Source organism: Linepithema humile, chromosome 5, assembly GCF_040581485.1.
Source record: "Linepithema humile isolate Giens D197 chromosome 5, Lhum_UNIL_v1.0, whole genome shotgun sequence".
Classification (NCBI taxonomy): Eukaryota; Metazoa; Arthropoda; class Insecta; order Hymenoptera; family Formicidae; genus Linepithema; species Linepithema humile.
Window position 1 is genome coordinate 4606885 of NC_090132.1, and position 25224 is coordinate 4632108.

The following is a 25224-nucleotide window of genomic DNA, read 5'->3' on the forward strand; positions in this document are numbered from 1 at the left end:
TTTTGTTTCGTCTGCCGGTCGGTGTCGTACACACACTGATGGCGTACCCATCCGGACAAACCCGTCGTGTCGGCTCGTCGTCGCGCCCCTCTAACCCGTTCGGTATTCCGAAATATTTCCCATGCACGCATGACGCGCACGCATTTCACGGAACTGCGTCGCGACGCCGAAAGTATTAGTGCCTCGCCTAGAACGGTCGCCGATGATGATTCCACTTGCTCGTCAACGATTCTCGCTTCTCGGAATAGACAACCGTCAGATTCCCGACATCGCATGTTGCGGTTCGACGAATGTAGTGTGATGCATTCACGGTATTTAAGAAGAAAAAATCTATTCCACGTCGCACATTTAGAGAAAAATTTAGCCGAGTAAAATTCTGAATTTCATTCCTGTCACCTGATATATGTATATGTATATCCGAGGTAAACACAGGATTAAAGTCAAGCGATTGCGTTTAACGTTAAGCGATGCGAATAAAGATCAAAATGTCAGGAAGACCTTTGCCTCCGCGCTAAAATGTTTTCAGGATAAAGCGAGAGTACGCCACGGAGTTTAATATTAGCTCGTTTTACCATGTATTAATTTTTTACGTGGGAAAGTAATTTTAATACCGTGAGTTCTACGATATATGAAAGAAAAAAAAAAAAGAAAAAACGTATACACAATCTTGTTCACGATATTCTTTGTTCCTCGAGAATGTCTTGGCTCGTACGTTCATCCGGGCTCGTTTACACCGGCAAAAGCTACGTAGAGTCCTGTGAGCACGTAATTCGCGTACGTTGTCCCTAAGCGTGGGTAATCGGAAACCGTCGAAGAACGCGTGAGCGGTTACGAAACACGCCTTTAATTACATGCTGCGCAGTATTGGAGCAAGCAGCGACACGCAACTGCAATTCAAGAGAAATATCTTCTTTCTATCAATAGAAAGATAAATCGTTCATTTTATGTCGGAAAATGCTACAAAAAAAATCTATAATATACTTGTTTATTAAATTTTGTAAACGTTGGGGGAGATTAAGATGAAACTTTGAACAGCATGAACTGGAATCAGATATTTCTTCAAATATATTACAGATCCGTTCACGAAAGGCTCGATTATATTCGATCGTGTATGCTAATTCTTAGTACGATCTCGTGCATCGACAATTTACAAAAGAAGCAATCGCGGTTTTACTGGCGACTCAGGCAGCACGCTATTTCCGCTTTTTGCCTAGGTCCACTTAACCGCGAGGCGAATCGAAAATCCATCTACCGTAGAAGATTTATATATCTCGTGCAGTTACGCGTAATAATTCCTTTTTAATAAGAATTTTTAATAAGATCATGGAGATTTTTCCCGCGATAATCTAGCCGGTGAAGCAATCGAGGATTTAAGCTAAAACACGGTAGAAATTATTTAATCTAAAATTTACTTTTATATTAAAAATATTGTCATCCAACTTATACCTTCTGCAATATCGAATGCAATAGTCATTCTTTTATCGGTTGTTTCTAAAAAAAAAGCACTGCAAAAAACGATATAAAAGACCGATGAAAAAAATATGCTATTTATAAGATTGTTTTTGCGAAACAAATACGAGAAGCGTATATCGTTTTTATGCCTTTAACAAAAATGTGATTTAGAAAAGCGACTTCTTATTTTTGACACCTGCAGCCTTCTTTACGTCAACTTCTCAATTTTGCAATGCTAACGTCCTCGATGACCTCGTGTCTGCGGGCATATAGGAGCATAACCGCGCGTATGCTTGCTTCAAAGTTCGCTCATCCGAGACGCATCCGAGTGCTCTGAACGAGAGAACGAAGACAAATGAAGAAAACGAGGGAGCGAGAAAGGGAAAGAGACAGACAGGGGAAGGGACGGTATAAAGGATACCGCAAAGAGAAGGAAGGGGGACGGTCGCGCGTACGGAAAAGAGAGCGAAAGAGGCCGGATGACGTTGACCTCAAACGAGGCGCCCGGCGGTTGAAAACGGTGCAGGAAGGGAGGACGCGACGCCGCGCGCCGCGACGCTGACGCACCGCGTATATTTGGCCAGCCTGCGCTCGCAACGTCCGAATCGCACATAGCAGCCTCTTCTTCTCGTAGTAGGTAATACGTCGACTGAGTTCTGTCCGCGCGATATGAGCTGCCGTCGGGCGAAAGAGTAAGTACGGCAAAGTACGAAATTAAAAATAAGCATTTGAGAAAATTTTCGAGGAAAACACAGTGTTTCCAATCAAGGAAGTTCGTTAAACTCACTTGGGCATTGAGACTTGAAAAAGAACAAAACAATTTCTCAGTATCGAGTTTGATTTTGTTCCCCTACAAAGAGATTGTTACACTTCGTTTTCATTTATTCACTATGGAGCAAACCGTTGGGAAATGTAGCTTGCTACTAGTAGAAAAATATTGCGAATTGTAAAATATGTTTTAAAAGTATTTTTTAATCGATGTATTTTCTAATTAATTTTAAGAAAAAAATATATAGAATAATCTGCAAAAACCTTAGGAACTATTTAAAAGTGCTACTTACAAGTTTCACTAATTTAAATAATTCGATAAATAAAATTATTATATTGCGTACTAATACTATGTAATATGTAATAATTCTGCAGATTTTTTGCTAGTAATCTATCTACTTATGCATGGAATTATTTTGGATCAATGTTCACCTATTTCGCATAATTGCACTCGCTGTAATTATATTATAAATATAATTGTACTCTTTTATATCTTCAGTCATGAAAAGAACTACTAACTACTGCAGCATCGAGTTGTATATCGTCACACGTAGGCTACTTCATCATTATAGAATCGAGTGAATCATACAATCGATAATCGTGAGGCTGAATAAGATCGCGGCGAAGCGCAAAATAATAAACGGGCAAAGCGAAAAGATATAGGTGCTGCATAGCGACATTTTGGCGCAAATCTGCGCTATGCGTTTTGCCACTAATCGACAGCGATCTCTCGCATACGTCGTTGCACCTTCGGGTCTTTCCATGCGAACACCACGATCGCTGAGAGGTAGTTCCGTGTGTGTATTTGTCTTAGCTCAGTTATACGGCCAACACTTGCATTTTTCCGTATATATCGTACAGGATTTTGCCAAAGCGAGAGAAATATATGACATATAGACGATGAACTTTCGGAGGACAACGACAACAAAAATGAGCAACTCACCGGTTGAAGCTCGTCTCGGAGGTGGCGTGTTGCTGCAGCCGGCTGATTTGGAAGAGCTGTTCGTCTCCTCCGCCTTCGTCACCCCCGCCCCCGCCCCCGACACCGTCCCAAACATCGGTTCTGGATTCGTCGGATTTCTCATTACTGTCGTTGACCTCTTCGTCGTCTTCCGCTTCCATTGCTGCACATACGAAATATTGAGAATTAGTGAAATTGCGTGGTAAAATATCTTATCGAGTAAAAATGAACGAGAAATTATTACTGGCGAGATTTGGAGCAGCAGTATGTTAAATATCTGTAAGGAAATCTACAAATATCTTCTTGGTTATATTGAGAACATTGAGAACATTGTATATAATAAACTAAACAGCACAGACTAACCGCCTTAAATTCGTTATCAAATTAAGAACTGAGTTATTAACATGAATGCAAAAATAAATGGCGCATCTTAGATTTCTGTGTCGCGAATGCATGAAAATAATCTGTATGCTTACTCGCAACAATGCAAACGCGACAATATAGCACCTTCTCCCCTATTTATAGCATCCTAAGTTAAACTCACAAACGAAATTATACCGCTCCCGTTTCTTGAAATATCTAAGCGTACGGATTTTGCGACAATTCCTCGAGGTAGTGAAATCATCTGTCGAGAGAACTACGTCGTAACAAATCGTCCGCACTGGCCTCGGAAGAATGACCGAATCGATCGTAGACAAATCGCGCGCCTTCCGCCCGTAATTCGATTTCTTTTTGTCCGCCACGAAGAGTGAAGCCACCGGCACGGCGGCGGGAAGTACGGTCGACGAATGTAACGAGTACGATGGCAGCGACAGGTGGTGCGATAGCAGTGAGGAAACGATTCAAAGGAGAAGATATTACGGACATCCCCGAGACTTTGAACGAGCTCGCCCCTACTTAGATCTTCGCTTTTCCTCGCTATCCTCCATCTCGCCCGCTCCGCAATGCCCTATCTGATTTTCCTTACCGCCCTTTACGTCCCTGTTTAGTATCGATTCCTATTGATTTTCTTTTTCGGCTACTTTCTATTGCATTATGCTTACAGAAATGCAATAAACAGTTATTGAATAGCATACAGTCACTGATTACGTGAATTCGTGATTAGAGTAATTCTTACGCGACGTCAAATGTTCAATTTTTAAACGACAGTGCACTCCTTATTTTGTCAAAGCTAATAACAAAGAAATAATAAATATTTATTTCTCTGCGCATAAAATAATTATCCAATTAATTTTTAAGTAAAATATGACTTTGATTATTTCCAAATTCTGCTTGTATCTCACATATCTTGAATAAAGCTAATGATATAAGAAAAATATCTTGTAAAAAAATGTAATGTGCCAATGAGTGAAATACTTGTCAATCACAATTTGAGAATAATTTTGATAAGTTCATATTTCGTATACTATAAACGTAAAAGAAAATGATATCTGTATTACAATAGCAACGCAACAACTGGCATAAAGTATATATTTACGTATCTATAGCATCAAAGAATAAATTCCCTTAAAATTATGTAGGTTTCATTAATCTTTGCACAATGTAGACAAACGTTCTAAATGACTAATAACTATACTTTGTACTTTACTTTGTACTTTATAATTTTACTTTTCGTGCATCCCACCGAATTATTATACTTTTACATAGCAATTGAAGTAACGTCTTCCTTCTGTGGTGTCTTTAAACGGCATAACAAAAGCGACATGACTCGCTTCGGTCAATCTTCAATACAAGAGAAAAAAATGTAAACGAAAAAAAAGTATAATACGTAAATACACCCGACGAAAAATCGCAAATCGGTTTCTCATCTGAAATTTTGTCTATTCGATTCTAGGTTCTCTATTATCGCAAAACTTGATCGAACAAACCGTGTTCTCTATTGGATTTTCTAAAACGAGTATCCACTCTCTTCGAGACTATCTTCATCGTACGGTATATTTTCCGAGATATTGACTGTCTCGATGTAATGAACACTACCGATCGAAAGATAGAGGCCGGCTTAAAACATTCATTTAAATCACGCGCACAATGCATTTTATACTCACATATATTTTGTCCGCTGCATACACGAGTAATTATAAGTTTTCTGAGCATTTGCCTTATTTTTTATTAAGTTAATCTATTTATCCACTATTATCGGATTTCATCGAATAAAGTACTTTTGTCAATGATCTTGTAAGATGTTTAGTAAATCGTGATACATATAACAAGAAGATGTCATCTATATCCTGTAAAGAAACAAGTAAAAAATACAAAATAAATTTTAATTGCGTAGTTTGCGAACAGAAAAATTTCCAAAATCCAAAAGTAACACGTTTATTTTATTGTAGAAATAAATATATAAGAGATTTGTACGCTGAGAAAAAGAGAAATTAGAAAGCAATAATAATTGATTGCAAATGAATTACCGTTAGCAGTTTTGAAGAATTTCCGAATTTTACCTATCTCTGTAGATGCCTATGTCTTTCCGTTTGGAAGATTCAGTATAAACTGAAAACGATATGCTCGGTATCCTAATAAGTACGCAATGTCACGTAAACAAAATATCATATGAAATTTTCCACGGTCAAGAGACGCGTGTAACGTAAATATCAATAAACAGTCAAACATACGCGCAAAACGTTACCTTCATATTCCAAATTATTTTTCAGAAAAACTCTACACTCAATCGAGAGGAATTTATTCCATATATTTTAATTGTTCTTTCACGAGGAATTATTTTTTTCGGATGTACCATGATTTACCAGGCAATCTGTGCTACCATTTAACAACTGTATCACTTGTGTAATCGAATTTTTTTAGTGTTACGATATAAATGTATAGCACGTGTATACACAATTGCAAAATTAAAACTTATTACATGTATAATTTAATGCTGCATATAATAAATTTATTTTTTGCAAACAATATCTATTCATTCTTGATTGGGAAAAACAATGTATTAAAAATGGATTTAAATATAATAGATTGCGTTTTCTGTTGTCCAAATTTTTATCAATCTTTTCTGAATGTCCTCAAATTAATAATCCCCTCAGTGTTACATAAACTGATCTCAGACAGGCGTGTTTTTAGCTGTAAGTTTAATGGATTCTGACGCTAATTGCAGGGTTAAAATAGTATTACTTTGCAATGACGTGCATTGTCATCCACGAATAATTAACACAAGTTCAAGTATCTGGCGCAGGGGTCTAAGAAATCGTCATTTTCCCATGAAACCGCGCATAGTCAGCGCGTAGGAAACCGGAGCCACCACCTTGTGCGCTATCACGTTCTCTCTCTAGATTTCCCTCTCTCCCGCGACCTTCGGAAAGTTCTCTCCCCTTTGCTCCATTCGTATTAGGCGCCACGATTGGGCGCCAAATGACGGCGACCACGACTGTGAGGGGTGCTGCTGCTAGAGGGATGAAGATCGCGGCACGCAGAGGGTGAGGAAAGGGGAGACGAGAGACAGACAGAGCGAGAGAGAGAGAGGGAGAGAGAGAGAGAGAGAGAGAGAGAAAGAGAGGAGAGAGAGAAAGAGGAGAGAGAGAGCGACAGGGAAAAGGGGATGAACGAAAGGGAACGAGAAAGACGGGGAATGTGTGGAGAGAGCAGAGGGGCGTGGCAAGATGAATGATCGCAAGACGCGGGAGTATTGATCTCGGGAACTGTACTCTCTCTCCACGGTGGAGTCTCTATCTTTCTCTTTCTCTCTCTCTCCCTCTCTCTCTTCCGTTCCTCTCTTCTTCGTATATACGATATATCTCCCCTTGCTCGTCGTAGTCTCCTCTCTTCCGCCCTTGCTTCGTTCGTTCTATCTCGAGTTCTCTCTCCCGAGGCTTCGCACCCCTGTACCGGGGTTGGGTGCCACGGCGGTTGGGTTCAGGGTCATGCGTGCACCCCCCCCCTCTCTCTCTCTCTCTCTCTCTCTCTCTCTCTCTCTCTCTCTTTCTCTCTCGCCTCTATCTCGGTTCTTTCCGTCCGTCCTTCCTTCCTTCCTCCGGCGAGGGAGAGGTCGTCCCCGTCTGGATCGAAGCCGAAGAACCTGAGGAAGACCCTTCTCTCGCGCCTCGATATATCCAGACTGCCTACCGACGACCAGTTCCACGACCACCGAGATCTACGACACCTTCTTCGCCGTTCGGCGCCCAAGTACATGGGGCTTTCGCTTAAACGTTCTTATAATCGCAAAATAGTGACTTCCGCTAATATCGGAAATTACGAGAGAAATCACTTCTTTTATCACGGTCACGAGTCGTCAATATAAGTATTCATGTTCACCGTAAATTTCACAACACACAGATTGCATAATGAAACAAAAATATCTATTCAACTTAATTTGTTATTCAAATGTAAATAATTAATAATTATAATTAAACCCATTTTAATTAAATTCTTTATACCTTTTCGCACGATATAGTAATAAAATGAATGTAATTTAGTTATTTAATATATTATAGAGAATATGAATTTTAAAATTCCATTAAGCCTGGTATCCATCGTCGTGAATACTACTGTTGTTATTACGGCGAATATAACCATCCCCGAACATTATTGTCTACGAAATGTCGTGTACCATGAATTGTCATAAGAAGGGTTAATACGGTCACTGCTATTCGTCGTTAGTAATAACCAAAGCACGGAATAGACGGAGAAGCGAGCCCGACAAACGTGACAGTCTCACGAAAAGTAATTTTACTGCCCTCTTATTCCACAGTTATTACGAATGAAACAGCGTCCGAAAGGAAGCCATCCCGCCGAGCACCTTCATTATTTTTATAAAACGTAGAAACGCTCAAAGATATAGATTAATATTTTCTCCGTAGTCGTCCGCTTTGTAATGGAGATGGCATTTTATCGAACTGGTAATTACCATTTTAATTACGATCTTGTCATGTTATGCGACGCGAGCGATGATCGGACTTGTACTTCCGAGCATTGTGCGAGAAAATAAACTCTCGTGAATGTATCGTAAAAAAGTTTTTCATAATTTATTTCAATATAAAGATTAAAGCTAGTTTGATTTCGAGCTGTTTGATGCGGAAAAACGCATCTTGTTCCAACAATCGCGCTTTCGTTAATATTAATAAAAATAAAGATCATTTTCAGCATGCAAATTTGCGGCTTTGCCAGAATTTTACTTAGTATAATAGTAGCTTTAATATTAGTTTTAATTCCTGCTTATACGGAATTTAGAAAAGATAAAGTCCGTAAACAAATTTAAGTTCTCGTTAATTACGTTGAATTTTAGGTATGCCAAATGTTGCGACGTTATTACAGTGTGCGTACCTGATCGAGTATTCGAGCGTATTTACGGGGAAATTGTTAAAAGAGTGAAAAGAAGTAGCTTGGCATTATGTTACAATATGGGCATTGCTTCCTCGCATGATTCGTGATTATCCGAGAAGATATATAATCAGGAAGTGCGCGGTAAATATTTTCCTTCCGCAGCGGTGCGCGGAACTCGATGGGTGTCGCCACAATGTATCGTAATGACAGGTGGACATCAAGTCCGGGATAATCATAGGTTGAAGGAAGAACGGACAGTTGGCGAGCGAAAGTCTTTTCTCGCGAGCAGCATGCCTTACGTTTGATTTTATATTGCGTTTCGCTGAAAACTGAGTCAAGCTCATACGTGGGTATCGATGCCGGTGGCCCGTGCCGGTGGAAAAACATTTATTATTCAAACGATGTAACGTAGCGTCTCTCTTTCTCGCTGCGTCGGCAAATAATACAATGAATGTCGCGTCTGCCGCTGCACCCGTGGATATCGACGACTGCGAGTCGTCATCGACAACGAGCTCGCGTCGACTTGCGTCGATTTAGAAAAGAAGGTTTTTAGATCGCGGCGCTGCATGACTTATTCACACGTGGCGTCGTAGAGCTCGTTGGTTATACTACTAGATACTTAAAGTCTTTACACTAACTAACTATAAGAGACGTATATTTTACGAGTCGCACAAAGATATGTAGAAACATCAATAAGAAACGACATATTAGACGACACGTATCCAAATGTTTCTCACGGCAAGTAAAACTTTCCGCGAGTAAATTGCGCTGTGACGACAGGAATTGTGCTAATTGATGCAAGTTCGCGAGGTGGTTTCATTTATGCAATATTAATTGCATTCCAACGGTAGAGTCGTGACGTCAATCATCGACGCTCTGCTTGATCGAATTTCACAGTAGTCTATACATATGTACATATATGCAATATTAATATCATTCCCAAAGACATGCTCAATTTTTTACGCAGAAAATATATTGCGCCGCGGAAGGAACGGACTGGGAAAATCCGAAATAACATGCATTGATTTTATGCCAAAATAAAGGAAAAAGATGTAAAAGTGATCTCGCACAAATATTTGCTGTAATTATCACAAAAAATCTGATATTACAGCTTCAAATATAAGTGAAAATAAAAACTTTTAATAAGTATATACAAGAAATTGAATTCGGTAAAAAGTAATGCATATTATTCGATATATCATATCTTGAAAGACCTTAGACAGATTCTTTTGTCAGCAAGTTTGTCAATTTCTTGTATTTATGTTCATAAATAATATGTAATACTAATATGTAACGAATAACTGCAATTTTTCGTCAAATTAAAAATGTCTGAAAATACTGTAGATATTATAATAATATTTGCGAACAAAAAGAGTTGGAGCTTCGCTTAATTCATAAAAAAAACATTCTTCTTCATATCGAGCTCTGTGACCACGAAATATTTCACAGTGGCTCTTTTCTCTTTCGCTCTCTCTCTTTCTCTCCCTCTCTTTCTCTCTCTCTCCCAGAAAGTTTTCGCGAGATTCTCGAAAAAAAAAAAAAAAAAAAAAAGATAGGGGTAAGAGGGTGTTTTTTCTTTCAGAGCTTCAGGAATCCGCGCGGTGCGCGGGGTACGCGGAATTCCTGCGTGGGACTGCCGTGCTCTCCCACCGCGTCCTCCCGATCCCCCGTGTACCACCCAACGTCGTCAGCATGGACGAAGGCAGCAGGACGAAGGACGAAAGGAAGAAGAAAAGTGTAAGGAAGGCGCGCGGAGATAGATCAATAACAAACCATTATGGACCCTCCGGGACTGCGAAGCGAACGTCGACGACGATTCGACGCATGTTTCTGTTTCGTAACGCCCGACTTTAGCCGCGAGATATCTCGCCACGCTAATTACATAATGTATTTTCGCCAATCAGATCAACTCGTGTAAGTGTAGAGCGAAAAGAGAAACTGGCTAATTAGATTAAACGGTTAATAATGAATAAGAAGATGAATTTATGATGAATGAACGATGGTGGTCTACGCATTTTTTTCTTTTAGTACTACATCGCCGACTGATTTTTAACCTCGTATCAAGAGATACGTGTCTTTCAGTTTCTAATGTATCTAATCTAATTCACCATATCTAAACTAAACTAGCTCTATCACTACTATCTAATCTAAACCAATAACACATTTTTTTTATCGTGAAAAAATGTAAAAACCTCACGAAATCAGCCCTGCAATAAATCCATTTCGATTATCAACGTCTTCAAGTTGTAGCAATAGTGGTGGAATGCACAGCTTGATAAATAATCGATTAGCATCGTATCATAAAAGAATACCAGTTATTCGGTTGCGAATATCAATACTGTTTTTCTGCGAAACAAGTGATCAATTGTGTATTCTAGATCAGATTGCGTTCCGTTCGACGAATCGCCCCCCAGTCGCAATTATCGTAACTATATCCAAGTAAAAGCGAAAGGTCTTACTACGAATGGACTATCTCCTCGCGTCGCTTCACGTCGAGAGCAGTGGAAGGAGCTCCTTCGAGTATATCCACATAACGGCGAGCGACTGAAGCACCATAAAACATATCTACGTCGTATTTCGCGACAAGGGCGCGCACTCGGAATCACGCACACATCACATTTTCCGCGAATCGATTCGCACGCATCGCACGACCGAGGATCACACATTTAATCCGAAGGACAGCCGAACGATCTCACTTTAGCCGGCGAGGAGCGGCGACGCGGCAACTGTACGCGAAATTCCATCGAAGGTCGCGCGATCAATGACATTTAAAATCTACTTCCAAAGGTGGCCCAGTTCCCTAATGAGGCGAACTTGTTGATGGTTGACGGCAAATTCATCGAGAAACTCGTTCCGCCGCTTTTCCCAGCCGTCCGATAATGAAATCCGGTGCTCCGGTGCGGTGGAAGGTGTCGGAGAAACCGGATGCTGGAACGGGCTCCCGAGGCCGGCATTTTCCGACATCATTTGGCCGAAACGGCCATGCGTGGGCCGGTCAAACACATCTCGTCGCTTTTCACCGTGCCGCGCAAGCCTTCGTGAGAACGTAAAACGAGATATCCGCTTTCTTCGAGCAGATCACTCCGAAATATTGCTGGCACTAATATAGTAGAAGAATCCATCTCTACGATGCCGCGGCGTCAGCCATGCTGAACCGAAATTTTCCTCGGCGAATGCCGTCCGTAATCTTGAGATTCGCTCCGCGATTCAGTGATAAAAAGATCCTCGAGGACATCCTTTGGAATGTCGTGGATGAGGAATTTATTGTTGTTTGTGAGCTTTGCATCACGTTTCCCCCCCCCCCCCGATACGCAACGCGACGGTGAAAGCCGGTATTTCCAGCCGGGATCACGCGTACTCCCGTCACTATCATTCGTCATCGGAATTCTCGCCGTGTCCTACCCAACACGGCACTTTTCCACTTATCCTCGAACGTTCTCCCGATGACGACGACAACGACCACAAAGGCGATGATGAGTGCCGTGTCGGCTAAATTTCCACGAACACTTCGCGGATGCCAGTCGCGGTACAGCAGTAGGATGAGTATACTCGACGAAGATGAGGTTCGCAACTCGCACGTACCGCACGTCCTTCGCCGTCCCGGTGCGTGAGGAGAAAAAAAAAGAGGCAATCCCCGCGACCGTCGCACTTCTCGCGCGCACTTTGCCGATTTTCGCGATTCGGTCCTGCTCTCTCTTCCGGCGACTCGTCATTCCGCGACCAGACAACGACGATGACGACGGCGACGAAGATGACGACAAAGACGGCGAAGCGGACATTTTACGGTACAAAAGAACGCGGTCCTACCGGCTAATAAATCCGCTTTTAACGTGGCGACCCGACGTACACGCCGGGTTCTTGCCGGCTCCACCAAAGGCACGATCGCTCTCTGCGTGTCGATGCCCCCCACCGCACTCCCCCTCCATCCCCCTCCGCCCCCCAGGGGCGGATGGCAGCGACGCAGAGCGCCGTCGCCGCCGTCCTGAGCTGACGGGGGCGCCACCGAGCGGCACCGACGCCGACGCCCGCGACCGATCGATAGCTGCGACCGACGACGACGGCGACGGCGACGACGAAGAAGAGGACGACGTAGAACTCCTGATATACATTTTCCGTATTCCTGAATTCCAGGATGAATTTCTGATGCGATGTTTCAAGAGTAAAGGGATAAGAAAGATCATTTCAAAAAATTTACCACAATTTTGACTCTGTATTCACTGACGATTTAGTCAAAAAAAAGTCGCACGTGAAGTCGGAGAACACGCGAAAAATTCGATTTTAGCGTTTCCTTTGAAAGTCGATTTTCAAACTCATTTACGCTTTATATTTCGTGCAGAACAGAACAAAAGACAGGTTTTATTAATAATTATATGTATCTCCCAGAATAACGGAGAGAAAGAAAAAGAGTGATTAAAAAGAATATATATAAATATAATACTAACAGAAATTTTCTCTATGTGAATATAGTATAATTTTCTTTCTAAAACTTTCCGCAATGTTTTTCATTCTCTCGCAAGTTCTGTTCTTGAAATAAAAGATTCTGCATTAAAAAATTACCAATATCGTGGCATCGTAAATTTTTATATTGGAACGTTTATGTTCCGCAGAGAATTTTCTAAATATAACTGTCTAGATCCATAAATAAAATATCCATAATGTATGAACTATTTTCAAATTACTTTAACGAGCATGAAATACATATTTCTTTAAAATTTTAAGCAATCTATTTAAATCGTTAATGCATCTATTATTTTATCACGCGGCAGGTTAACAATATGTCGTCTGCGCATATATTATTGTAAGAGAATATCCCGGAAAACCTCTAAACCCGATTTCGCTGATCAGACAGGACGCGTTACTCATCGAGCCGTCCCTGCCGAGACTTCCTCCTTGCATTCGCTCTGTACTCGACGGCATACGCATTGCGAGTAATGCGAACCGGACGAAGGAAGTAGGGAGGGTTATGCAGAAGGAGACAGAAGGAGGGGGAGAAAGGAGTCAAGGGAGCGCGAAAATGCGAGGGCGTGCGTGCGTGCGTATGAAGTAAAAGAAAAAAAACGTACTACGAGAACGGAAAGACGGCGGTGAACGGAAAGAGGAAGAAAGAGAGAGAGGAGAACGTTAGATAAGAAAAGTCATCACGGTCACTGCGCGTGCCGCACTATGCCGTCATTCATTGATTGCATCGTACGAGAGAGCGCACGGCGCTCTCGTACGCTCTACGCCGTTAATGTTCGCCGGATAGCGGAGCGTGCGAGAAACGGATAGAAGCGGCGTAGAACGAGCAAACGAAATGGAGAACTGCTTGGATGGGCGCGAGAGGAAAGGAAAACGAACCGGATGAAAGAGACGGCGGCGGCGGGCGAAAAGTATGAGGAAAGTACGGCCGGTCACGATTACATACGTTTGCCTCGTTCGATTCTCCATCCCGCCTTTTTCCGTTCCCGTTTTTTTTTTTTTTTTTTTTTCGTCGTATTCGTTCGTTGCTCCGTCAAATGGGAGTCCGCTTACCGAACGACCGTATTTTGCTTTCGTGACGATGATTGATCGTGGATATATTATCACGTGCAGTAACAATGGTTAACCATAGGGACTGTATCAGATGTAGCAATAATAATAACGTGTGATGGTACCAATCGCGATCACGCTGAGATTTGGTTTAACGTTTTAATTATTGTTAAAACTATGCCGTCGCGTAATCTTAATTTTTTAATAAATATATAAAAAAAAAATTTCACACTAATTTTAATATGCAAGTAATTCCTCACGATTAACGAACTGTAGTAAGATTAAGTGCAAGTGGAAAATATACGTGCATAAAAAATTAAAATATTTTATATTCCACACTTGTAATCATCAAATCCTATAAAATATTGAGAGAGTAATTGTATTCAAAATTTTTACTGGTTATAAAAATCTTTACGAATGCAAATACATCGATATCCAATATTTTTTACAGAACCTTGATATACTTGTAACAAATAAGAGAAACAACGCGATGTGAGAGAAAAGAAGATAAATTTGAGATAATTTTTTTTTTGAGAAGCAATCTTCTTGTTATATCAAGAATATGCGCCTGTGCGAGAAAGAATTAGAAAAAACATGCTTGTCGCGTGCTTGCGTAACGTGCCTGCAAACATTCAGGAAAGTATAAAAAGAGAGAGAGAGCGAGAGAGAGAGAGAGAGAGAGAGAGAGAGAGAGAGAACGAAGGGGAGAGGAGAGAGAGGAGTGGGAGATAAGTCATTATGGTCAATGTGCGTGGCCACGTCACACACGCCAGACAGTCAGTCATTCATTGATAGTATCATAGTATGGCCTGAGCGTATACGTTGCGCAGCTCGCGGCACGGTACGCACGTAAACTCGCGTGGTAGTCACGGGCAGAGGCAGAGCCGTGGCGACTACAACCGTGTGCAAATGGAAGGGAAGCACGGGAACGATCGAAGACAAAAGAGAAAGTACTTGGTGCGTACGGCAAGAATGAATACCGTATGCGAGACGTAGGTGCCGGCGATACCCCGAACGCAATATCGTTGTAGTAAGAAGGGGCTAGCACGAGGGGGGCAAGAGGAAATTCGAGAGACAGGCCGAAAAGACGTATGCGCGGGGTGGATGTAAATAACGTTCTAAAAGTAGCCGCCGCGTAACTAGTCCCAAGTCGCGAGAAACGTATAACGAAATAGCGTAATGAAATGCTATTAGCAGCGCTTTGATCTCACGGAGAATACTAATTCAAAGCTGGTATCTGTCACAACATTGCGCTTATCAAGACCGAATAGATTTTCCAATTTAAACTTGGGCTAAGTATTTGCTAAAAGATCAAACATACAGGGTATCTAGAGATAACGCAGATAGAATTATCGAATACCTTTGATATTCCTTCAATCGCAGAGAATAAACTTGTCGGGGAATGAATTTGAAATAAAATTGTAGCTTGTTTGTGAGCGGGATAATAATAGTTGCAAAATGAGACAATATTAAATGAATGGAATAAATTAAGCGTCGAGAATGTAAAGCAGTAACAAAGTTCTATTTTTGTAATTAATTTTAACTGAATTTAATCAATCGATATAATTTTATGTAGATTTAATTTGCAAAGATATTTAATACTGAAAATAAAAGGATTTTCACAAAAACTTTCGCTGAGAGAGAAAAATCGATTTTAAATTTAATACATTCAGCAGATGTAAAATGACTGCAATGTTATGGCTTGCATTCGAGTGTTCCCATACACGTTATGTTTAGATAAAATGATTAAAATATCCGATAAAAATTTTTGATCGAAGTTTTATACGCTAGTTAAGAGTATGATTTCTCGATTCGCAATCGTTCGTCGATTCATCGCATAAAAATACGTAGCAAGCAATACGGTACTTCAACGAAGTACGTACTACCTCGCGTTATGGCAAGCCGGGCGGAAGAGAAGCGGAAACTGAAAGGCAAAGGCAGAGGATACGGGTCGTGCGACTTCGATGCGCGTATTAGTACACGCGAGTACACAAGGAACGAGCGGAAAAAGCAGAAAAATCGCAACTCATGCAACCAGCTATGTATTACCCACGATGCACGAACGCGTATCAGCGAAACATTATGTTCGCGGAACAAAAATATTTTCACCGTGAATAATCGTGTTAATTTCTTTTCATCCAACGATCTAAAATTAGCCGATGATGCGCTCAATGTGCACATCCCAGTCCCTATTTTTAAATTGCCATGCGGTGTGTTTATCGCTATTAAATTATAACTTTGTTGATCAAGGTTCGACTCAAATTTTGCAAATTATTATTCCGCTATGATGCACGAAACGTTATAAATAAACAGATACAATAATTAACATTTTGTATTAATTATATTATGGTATTATTATAATGTTATTCTGCTTAATTTATTATTCTGTCAGAAATTACATATTATACAAACTGAATCCAAAATACTAATTATTCTATTTGTGGCTATATATTCATTTTTGTACATTAAAAATTATGATAGAGAAGAATTAAATGGATTAAAGAGCATGGAAGTTTTCGTTATAAGTGCGTTCGATTGTAATCGCAAAATTTGGGGAATACGAATGTAAGTCGGTTAAAAGACGGATGAAAACGCAAGCGAAGACGAGTTAGGAGAAATGTTGCTCTAATTAAGCGACGTAAGTTTATTAAACTCCGAGCTTAAAATAGCGGACGACGCATTACTCGGGAATGTAAGGGCAGCCCAGTTTTATTGCCGGTCGAGCCCTAAGATTAACTTATACGAGCCGTTTTGCTCGAGTCTTGCTTGGAGAATCGTTTGCGTTATTCGCCAGAAACAATGTATTCACATTGATGCGCCGGGAAACGACGCGAAATCGAGGCCGTGGTCTTTGTCTCTTGTGTGAAAGGCTAAAAATTAGAACTGAAACGATCGATCGGCGTGGTCGCGGGCGAGCGCCGTTATTCGGCGGCGGAACATGAACGTATATATATTCGCGAGAAAATGAGGGTAGAGCCTAAGAAACGATCGATTACCAGTCGTGTCTGAAATTAGGTTGACCGAAGAACCACTAGAAATATCAGGACGGAGACTTTCTCGAAGCGTGAGAAAAGAAGCACAACGCGATAAGAGCATAGTTCGACAATGCGTGGTCGATAGATATTTCGAACGAGCATACTCGCTCCGTTGAGAGATTAATACTTTTGAGATATCGTGCCGATGTCGTAATCCCGTTAGTCTTTCGGTTGACACAGTCCTTAATGTAAAGTGATCTACTGAACGTTATCGTAAATATCGTCATCTCATTTCACGCAATATATTCAAAGGTTTTTTTTTATTTAAAGATTATCTCATTTTTTAATATAAGAAGCTATTATATAAAACAAATGAATGATAAATTGCATCTACCAATTCTTTGATCAATTTAGAATAAATTTCCTCTCAATGAGTTATCGAAATGTTTTCAGTTTTACGGGCAATTAAAATTAAATGACCATTTTTCGCAAATTAATTTTCAGCAATGCAAACAGATAATTCAATTTTGTTCTTCGCTCAACTTCCAGTGGACTTTGCAACAGAATTTTTGTTTGATATTTAAGTATCGAGATATTTAATATTAAAGATTAAAATGATGTTCAATCCAATTATCGTTAAGAGAACATCGATTACAAATTGTTGCAAAAGTACGAGAGATAAAATACGTAACGCGCATTCCCAAACACTCCGGAAATAAATATGAAAATAAAAACTTTAGGGTATCCTGTGCCAATTCACCCACAGGTAAATGGAAGTAAAAAGTTTTAGTCTTTTGACCCAATTTTTTCGTGCCGCGCCTTTTTCGGAACGGTAAAAACATGAACGAATATCGCGTTGAGAGATTACACCGGTATATTACATACTGGCTTCTAACATAAAGTCCCGAATCGACGTTGACGACGCGAAGCGGAGAGGTATCAACGTGGAAGCTGCGATCGCGAGGGTCAGGATTAAATATAACCGTGGCTCGGGCTATTTATAAAGATTAACTTGTTAGCGAGATAACGAAGGAGGAGATGGAGACAACGGCGCTAAATTGTCGCAACAATTGCGCGGGAACCGACGGATTCCGGGGCGGCCGTTCCTCGTACCGCTTTGAGCTTCGACCTCGTTCTCGTCTCAGCGTATACGTCGTCGATCGTACAGACCGAGCGAAAACAAATGATAATGTACAATGCGAACTATTGAATATTACTGCCGTTCAACATACATATGTAAATTGTGATTGAGCATGCCTTCCATGTCTTCGCGTGACTTACAATTTTTGAAAAATATTGATTTTAAGATTTTGAAAAATCAATCAATATCATCTTGTTACAACGTCAGTGTGTTTAAATAATTTATTTGCATTATTTGAAAGTTATATTCTCGTAAATCTTTCCTAGGAATATCATTTATAGATTATAATCATTCTTTTTCCCTTCCCCTCTCCCTCTCTCTCTCTCCGTTTCAAGTATTTAAAAGGATAGAATTGATGGGAGCTTTTACATATATTGTATTCCCACTTTCTCTCTTTCTCTCTCTCTCTCTCTCTTGACACAGGATGATATTAGCTCGCGTATTTAAATTTTAAATCACATTTTAATATATTCGTCTCTCACACACAACAGCAACGCTTTTCCACGATTATCGAAAAAGTAAGAATACGTTATACGTAAGAAATCCCCTATCGTAAATGTAAATAAATTGCGATCTTAAGTTCGCTGTGCACATAGTTTTGACGTTTAAAAGTGATAAATGGGTGAAATATCAACTGAGGAGTGTATGAGGGTTGAAAGAAAACATCGAAATGTTTGTCGATAAGCACCGTTTCCCCGGCACACTCGGGGAATATTTGATAGCAGAGAGGAGTACGATAACGGAAGTTCGTGCACCTGGAGAGCGCGGTCGTTCCGTGGCGACACACGGCAGAGCAGAGTGCAGTCTGGAATTTTATTTACACTACGCATTCATACACGTGGAACGTTTGCGGCGTACAGGCGGAGTCCACGTGCGTGTTTCGAAAAAAACGAAAAGAATGTCCGACTCGATTATTGAAAAGAGCTCCGGTTACCGCGGTGTTTACGCGCGATGCCTAATCGACCGATCAGCTCGAAAATAGAAAAACGGATGAAAACAAAGAGATTTATTTCCGCAGAAGGGAAATATTAAATAAGCTTAAATTATTCTGATGCATAGAAGTGTGGTTTTAACTTTTTTCCATGGAATGTATTAATTTTATCGAAATTATTCGAAAAATATACACAATGTTCAATATATATCTACGTAATACTCATTTATATCAATGGAATACGCATAAAATTCTCCTCTCCGATTTGACGTTTAATTTTATGGATTACATTCATTCCGAAGCATTTTAAAATAAAAAAAAAAAGCATAACGGGTATTTTACGTCGCCTCTTTTTTCTATACATCGGTATGCTCGCACGCATGAGAAAGAAAAAAGGGGCTATACGAAGGGAGTAAAGATATGTTACGACATATTCCGACATTATCTCGTTCCCCCCTGAGAGCACCTGATAACACACCGGTCATGCACGCTCCCGTCTACGACGCGTTCGCTTCTTATTCAGATCAGAAGAGCCGTGCCGTTTGTTCCCTATCTCCATTTCTTCGAGATTTGATTAATGGGACTATCGGCCGTCTCGAACAAACCTGCCGCTATCTACGCAACTCGAATCTGTCTGCGTGTCTCTCGAGATTATCGTGGATACGTGTTGCATCAAATCGCTATAAAAGTTTTTATGCCCAAGGTTCATTTCAATTTATAATATTAAAAAATAACGAAATAATAAATCTGTATCAATTTTCAATAAAGATTTCTACATACTTTTACATGTTGCCATTAAAATAATTTAGTAAAGAAAGAAGATTAAATTGAGTAAAAAATATTTTCTTTAATATATTATCTGATTTATCGTCTTGTGTTTATCTAAAATTGCACAGCACGTACGCGATGCGCTTCACCTGATCAGGTGACGAGTTCTGCAATTTTGTGGAGCAAATTTGCCGAATAGGTGAGACTGAATCCGTGTCGATCGAAAAGGAATGCTGCCAATCGTAAATTATCCACGAGGGAATGCCATTGGAACTCCATGGAGTATACGCGGCTCGACGATTTTAGCCCGATAAATGTTGAGGCGCATCTTTGATCCGGTGTCCGCTTTGAAGTTGCAAGCGAGCGACTGAATACTCGAAGGTAGGGGAAACACATCGGTTTCACAGAGCAGTTGTCCCAGTGCCCTTGTACGCGATGGAAAATTAGCGAGATTGTTTTTTTTTCTCTCTCTTCCCGACCCCCGACCGAAAAAGGGAGGAAAGGACACCATGCTGGTGGTTTTTCATCGAACGTTGCGCCAAGGCCACGCGAACGAGAAAAAGAGCGAGAGAAAGAAAGAGAGAAACAGCGGGATGGTAGGGTCGGTGAGCGCGGAAGATGCGTTTACATCGAGCTTTTCCGTTTCCGGGATATCCATCGATCCCTCTGTCAGCGGTCCTCGTAACCCAATCAAAACTTTCCCCTTCGAGGCTTACCTATCCTATTCCATCCGATCAGGTGAAGCACGTCGCATACAGACCGTGCGATTTCGATATAGATGCTTTATTCTGTAAAAATATACGCGCAGTTTTTCGAATTCTATGAATTTATAATGTGATCGACAAAAATGTCTCCTCTATACAATAAAAGTAATATTCTGCGAACTATCAGAAAAATATTTCTTTTAATGTCTAACGATTTTTTTAATCATTTTCTATTAGCTATCAATTTTTACTGTTGAAAAATTTTTATCGTAATCTATTCATTTTGTAATTGCAATTACTTTCTCCGATCAAATTTATTTTCCTCAAAATAATTTCATATAATTAATTTATATGAGTAAATATTTATACGAATGGAAAGAAAAGATTAGACAAGTTATGACTTTTAAAACTGTCCTTCGCTGGAAAGCAAGCCACATGATTTCCACGATATCGCAAGTAGCTCGAGACAATGACATGATTCCTAAACGGACGCTTCTGGAGAGACAAACAGTAGGAGAGACACGTTGTCATCGGCGATGTCGCGTTCTTCCCGGAGATCGGTTCGCGCGACAGAACGCGGAAGCGTTCTACTAGAAAGGACGCCGTTTACTGTTCACCGTTGCTTGTCATCGCTCTCGTACCGACCGACCGCGGATTGTATCATTTTTTTGTTCATGATCTTTCTTACGGAAAATTACTCGAAAAGAATAGGATACTTTCAAGAAGAAGACAAATGCTACTCATACTAAATACGTTCCGATGTGCGAATTCTCACAAATGACAAAAGTGGAAAATACATCTCTTAAATTGATTACGAATTTCACTCAAAGATTTTTCAATTAATTTGAATCTTACTGAGAATTTAAGTAAATGTTATTTCTCTGTTTGCAACAGTTTATAATTTCTCTTCTGTATATCTATTTTAATCCTGAAGTTGAATAATTTCAAAATATAATTTTAATAAGTTTCAATACTTCTCGCACTATAGATAGAGAAAATTGTACTTTCCGCACAACATCGCGTTTCTATTGTGCGAATAAATGTAGGAATTATTTTCGCATATTCTATAGCATCAAAATCCAAAGTTACCCAAAATAATAGTGGTTTCACGCAGTTTCATACAAATGAAAATTCTGTGAAAGTTTATTAAAATTAATCTTCAATGTAAATTCTTATTTTTTCGATTACAATCCTACAATTTTTTCTCATTACATTTTTTTACATTCTGTCGATTAAGAAGAAAAGTATTGAAAAGTACGCGGCGCAACGGACGAACGAAAGAAAGTATCGTTCGACTGACTATCGTATAACATAATGGTAAAATAACTGGATTGAGTAGGAAAAAAAGAAAAATACGAGCGGAGGTGGACGAAGGGAGGATGTGGAGGACAGAAAGGGATGGACGGGAGCCGAGTTCACGCCTGTTTCTCCTTGCTCGTTAGTCACGCCTTCGTCTTTATGAATGGGTTCGCTCTCGTGGCTTTACGAGAAATCGTACTATTTTCACTACCGATGGCTTCTATCCTTTCTCTCCGTCCCTACCTCCGCAATAGAGTATCGGGCAGCGTCCTCCATCGAGGGGCTCGTGTCGCATTATTACAGTCAGAATGGAAGACGGCCGCGAATCGATATTTCTCACAGTGCTCGTCATCGACCCCAGCTACCCTCGAGAGAACTGAATTCGGGATGCTGCCGATAATATCTCGCGAAAAATTGGGCGAAATGAATGCGGAGCGTGGAATATGGCATAAAATAATTAATTCGATAACAAACAAATAGTTTTTGAATCATTTAGCGTTTTTTTTGCGTATTATACCTTTGTATTTCCTAGGATAAAGCAAATTACGATCGTTCAGCGTATAATCTACCATTAAATTCTCATACTAATGATGAATATTAGAGAAACCTTCATATCGAGGAAACTAATTTAATATCAGATGGTCAATTTCAGTACTATATGTGAAAATACGATGTTATCTATTTTTCTGAAAATAGATTAAAGTTACGAAGCACGTGGCACAAAGGTCATGTACAAATTTTTGTCAAATCGATTTCTACGTCTTCGAAAATATCTTGTATTTCTGTCGCAAGGGCGCGGTCAATTCTGAACTTCGCTTCATCGCGGCAAAACGGGAAGGAAATGCGAACATGTGCATAATTACGATTACGAGAATCTAGAGACTGAGAAGGCTGAGAAAATATTTCTTATATAAAAAAATGTACATATATTAGCCACATCGATTATCTCTCTTTCGGGTAGATTTCATATAAAATACTTAAAATTCTAGAAAATTCAACGACATATAAAACATACACTTGAGAAGTTTTCTCCTGTATTCTTTTTTATAAAATTATTAAAAAAATATAAATAAAAGTAAAGTCGCTCGGATTAAATCGACATGACACGGATGCTCAGAAGTTAATATAAAATTCAAGAAAGGAAGAAAGACGAAGTGTTTATTCGTATTGCCTCCTTCGTTGAAGCCTCTTGCCTGCTGAGAAGCTTCGCTTCTCTATAACGAAAAAATATAGAAAGGGTGAGCCCGAAAGAAAGAGAGGGAAAGTGAATCGGGGAAGAGAAACGGAGAAGAAGAGAGGGTGGAAGGCTCCGGTCGGGCAGTGGGAGGAGATGAGGGAGAGATTGGAATGGTATTCAAGGAATGTCATGTAATAATCGGTCGCCGTTCGATCGTTTCGACGAGAGACGGCGCCACTTCTCAGCTGAGCGTGCCTCCGCTCGACTGGACCGTAACGAAGACGCAGAAACGGATCAAATGTTGACATATCCTAGTTTTTATCTCGTTCGAAATCATTGCTGTTTACTTAGTTCCGAGAAAACGTGCATGTATCTGTATGTATCGCATAATTGAATATAATTTGCAAACGTTTCCATATTTATAATAACATTTATCTTTTATTTAAATCATTCAACACGATTTTTTAATATAATGAATATAATGTTAAATATTTTAACGTTAAATATAATTTTATATCGTTGAAGACATAATTTAATAAAGCTGTGGAAACATTAGTTCAAATTAACTCAAAATTTGATTAATGTTATAAGCTCTTGTTTTTGAAAAAAAAAGCAGAAGTTAAAAGCCTCAATTAGCTTTAATTAATGCACAGACGGATTTCAAATAAATTAGAATTAACTGGTTTTTTTTTACATACATTTACAATTAAAAAATAGTTTTGAAGAGGCAAGAACAGGTGTCGTCTACGACAACGAGCTACCGCGAGACGGTAAGAGTAATAAATAAAAAGCGAGGGAAAAAAGAAGTGTACAAACGCGTCGCGAAGTTCGCCGTCTCGAAAGGGTGGTGGATTCCGGTTTTGCGATTCGGTGGGATGTCTACTCCGCGTACTTAGCTAGTCTCGAATGCGAATTTAATAAGGTGAATAAATCATTTTAATGTAACGCGCCCATACGTGGGTATAGGAAGGGCGACAGCCGACGAAAGAATAGAAAAGGCTGACGCGCACGGGAAAAAAAAGAGAGAGAAAGAAGGAAAGAGCGAGGAAGAGGGTAGAAAACTGGTATTTTTGCGTTCGAGCACGTTAAGGGGTGCGTTTCGTGTTGCGATCATAAAAGCCGAGGTAACCCTCTGGCTGCGTCTAGACGACGGCGTAGTCTTCCTATCAAAAACAGACCACCGAACCGAAAAGGCTGAAAGGGCAAGGAACTTCACGCAATGCCAAGAAATTAAAGTTTCTTTATACATCCGCCTATACTCGTTCTATACCCCGTGTACTTCCCTTTCCTTCCTCCCCTCATCGCGTCCGCCGCCCCTCTTATCCATTCTCGTGTCCGGTCGGATAAAGTCGACGTTACGCGGCGGAAAGAAAAAGATACCCCGTCCAACGAGACGTCTGAAAGAGGAGCTTACAAAAAACTTCATGAATCATATTAAGAAATGGCAAGCAAATTAAAATTATGCCGAAACGAACAGAATAATGGAAAATCCTGCGTTCCCTCACCGTCGTACAAAGTGACGACAAAGTGATTCCCAATTCATTATCTGTTTTGTGATATTTTCGATTATTTCCAACTATTTTCTAGAAAGAAAAGCTTCAGGCTTTCAGACGAGACAAAGTTCAGTACGTCGTTGATTCATAAAATCGCTTACATTTCTGGGAATAACTATAATACATTTTTTTCTTGTTATCCGTAAATCGTTCGAATATTTCAAGACAAAATAAACTTAAATATTAAAAAAAGCGTAAAATTTAATCGCGACGATTTCGTTAGACAGATGAAAAGCAGGAATCATCGATGCCCGAGAAACGTCTAATGCAGTAGCTGTCACGGCCAGTCACCAAATAATTTGCATAATCGCGATCGATTACCGGCAGTTACCATGGCTGCCATGGTCATTGCCGCACGGCACCGTGTAGCACCCTCGAAAAATCTCATAAATTTCCGTCAATGATCTATTACAGATGGCAATGCAGTCAATAAAGCTGTAGAATAACTATCGATGAACAGCTAGTTAAGAGATTATTAACAATCAATTTATTTTTACTAAATAGCAAAGTAAATTTTTGTTTGTCATATATTTTCAGATGTCAATCAAGATATAAATTTTAAATAGCGTTAGTTTCACGTGTATATTTTGTGCTACGTAAAATCAACATATAATAGTATCATATTCATTTATGAAAACAATATAATTATGATTTGATATATAATAGCTTACGGTTAAACAAGACATTTGCTTTATACAATAAATATCACTTATATTCTC

At 39.9% G+C, this 25224-nt stretch overlaps 1 protein-coding gene across 6 annotated transcripts in view; it reads right to left on the bottom strand.

The window, feature by feature from the left end:
- The window catches only part of LOC105675445 (serine/threonine-protein phosphatase 4 regulatory subunit 1), a 123387-nt gene that overhangs the window by 95408 nt on the left and 2755 nt on the right, over positions 1 to 25224 (bottom strand). For 4 of the 6 annotated variants that reach the window (XM_067355608.1, XM_067355607.1, XM_012372607.2 and 1 more), the window contains one exon: positions 3164 to 3344. In XM_067355608.1, coding sequence (XP_067211709.1) covers positions 3164 to 3344 — 181 coding nt within the window. Of the gene's footprint in view, positions 1 to 3163; positions 3345 to 5226; positions 5410 to 5589; positions 5697 to 10908; positions 11679 to 25224 lie in introns of those variants that run through there. The other 2 variants (XM_067355609.1, XM_067355611.1) reach the window with 2 other exon arrangements.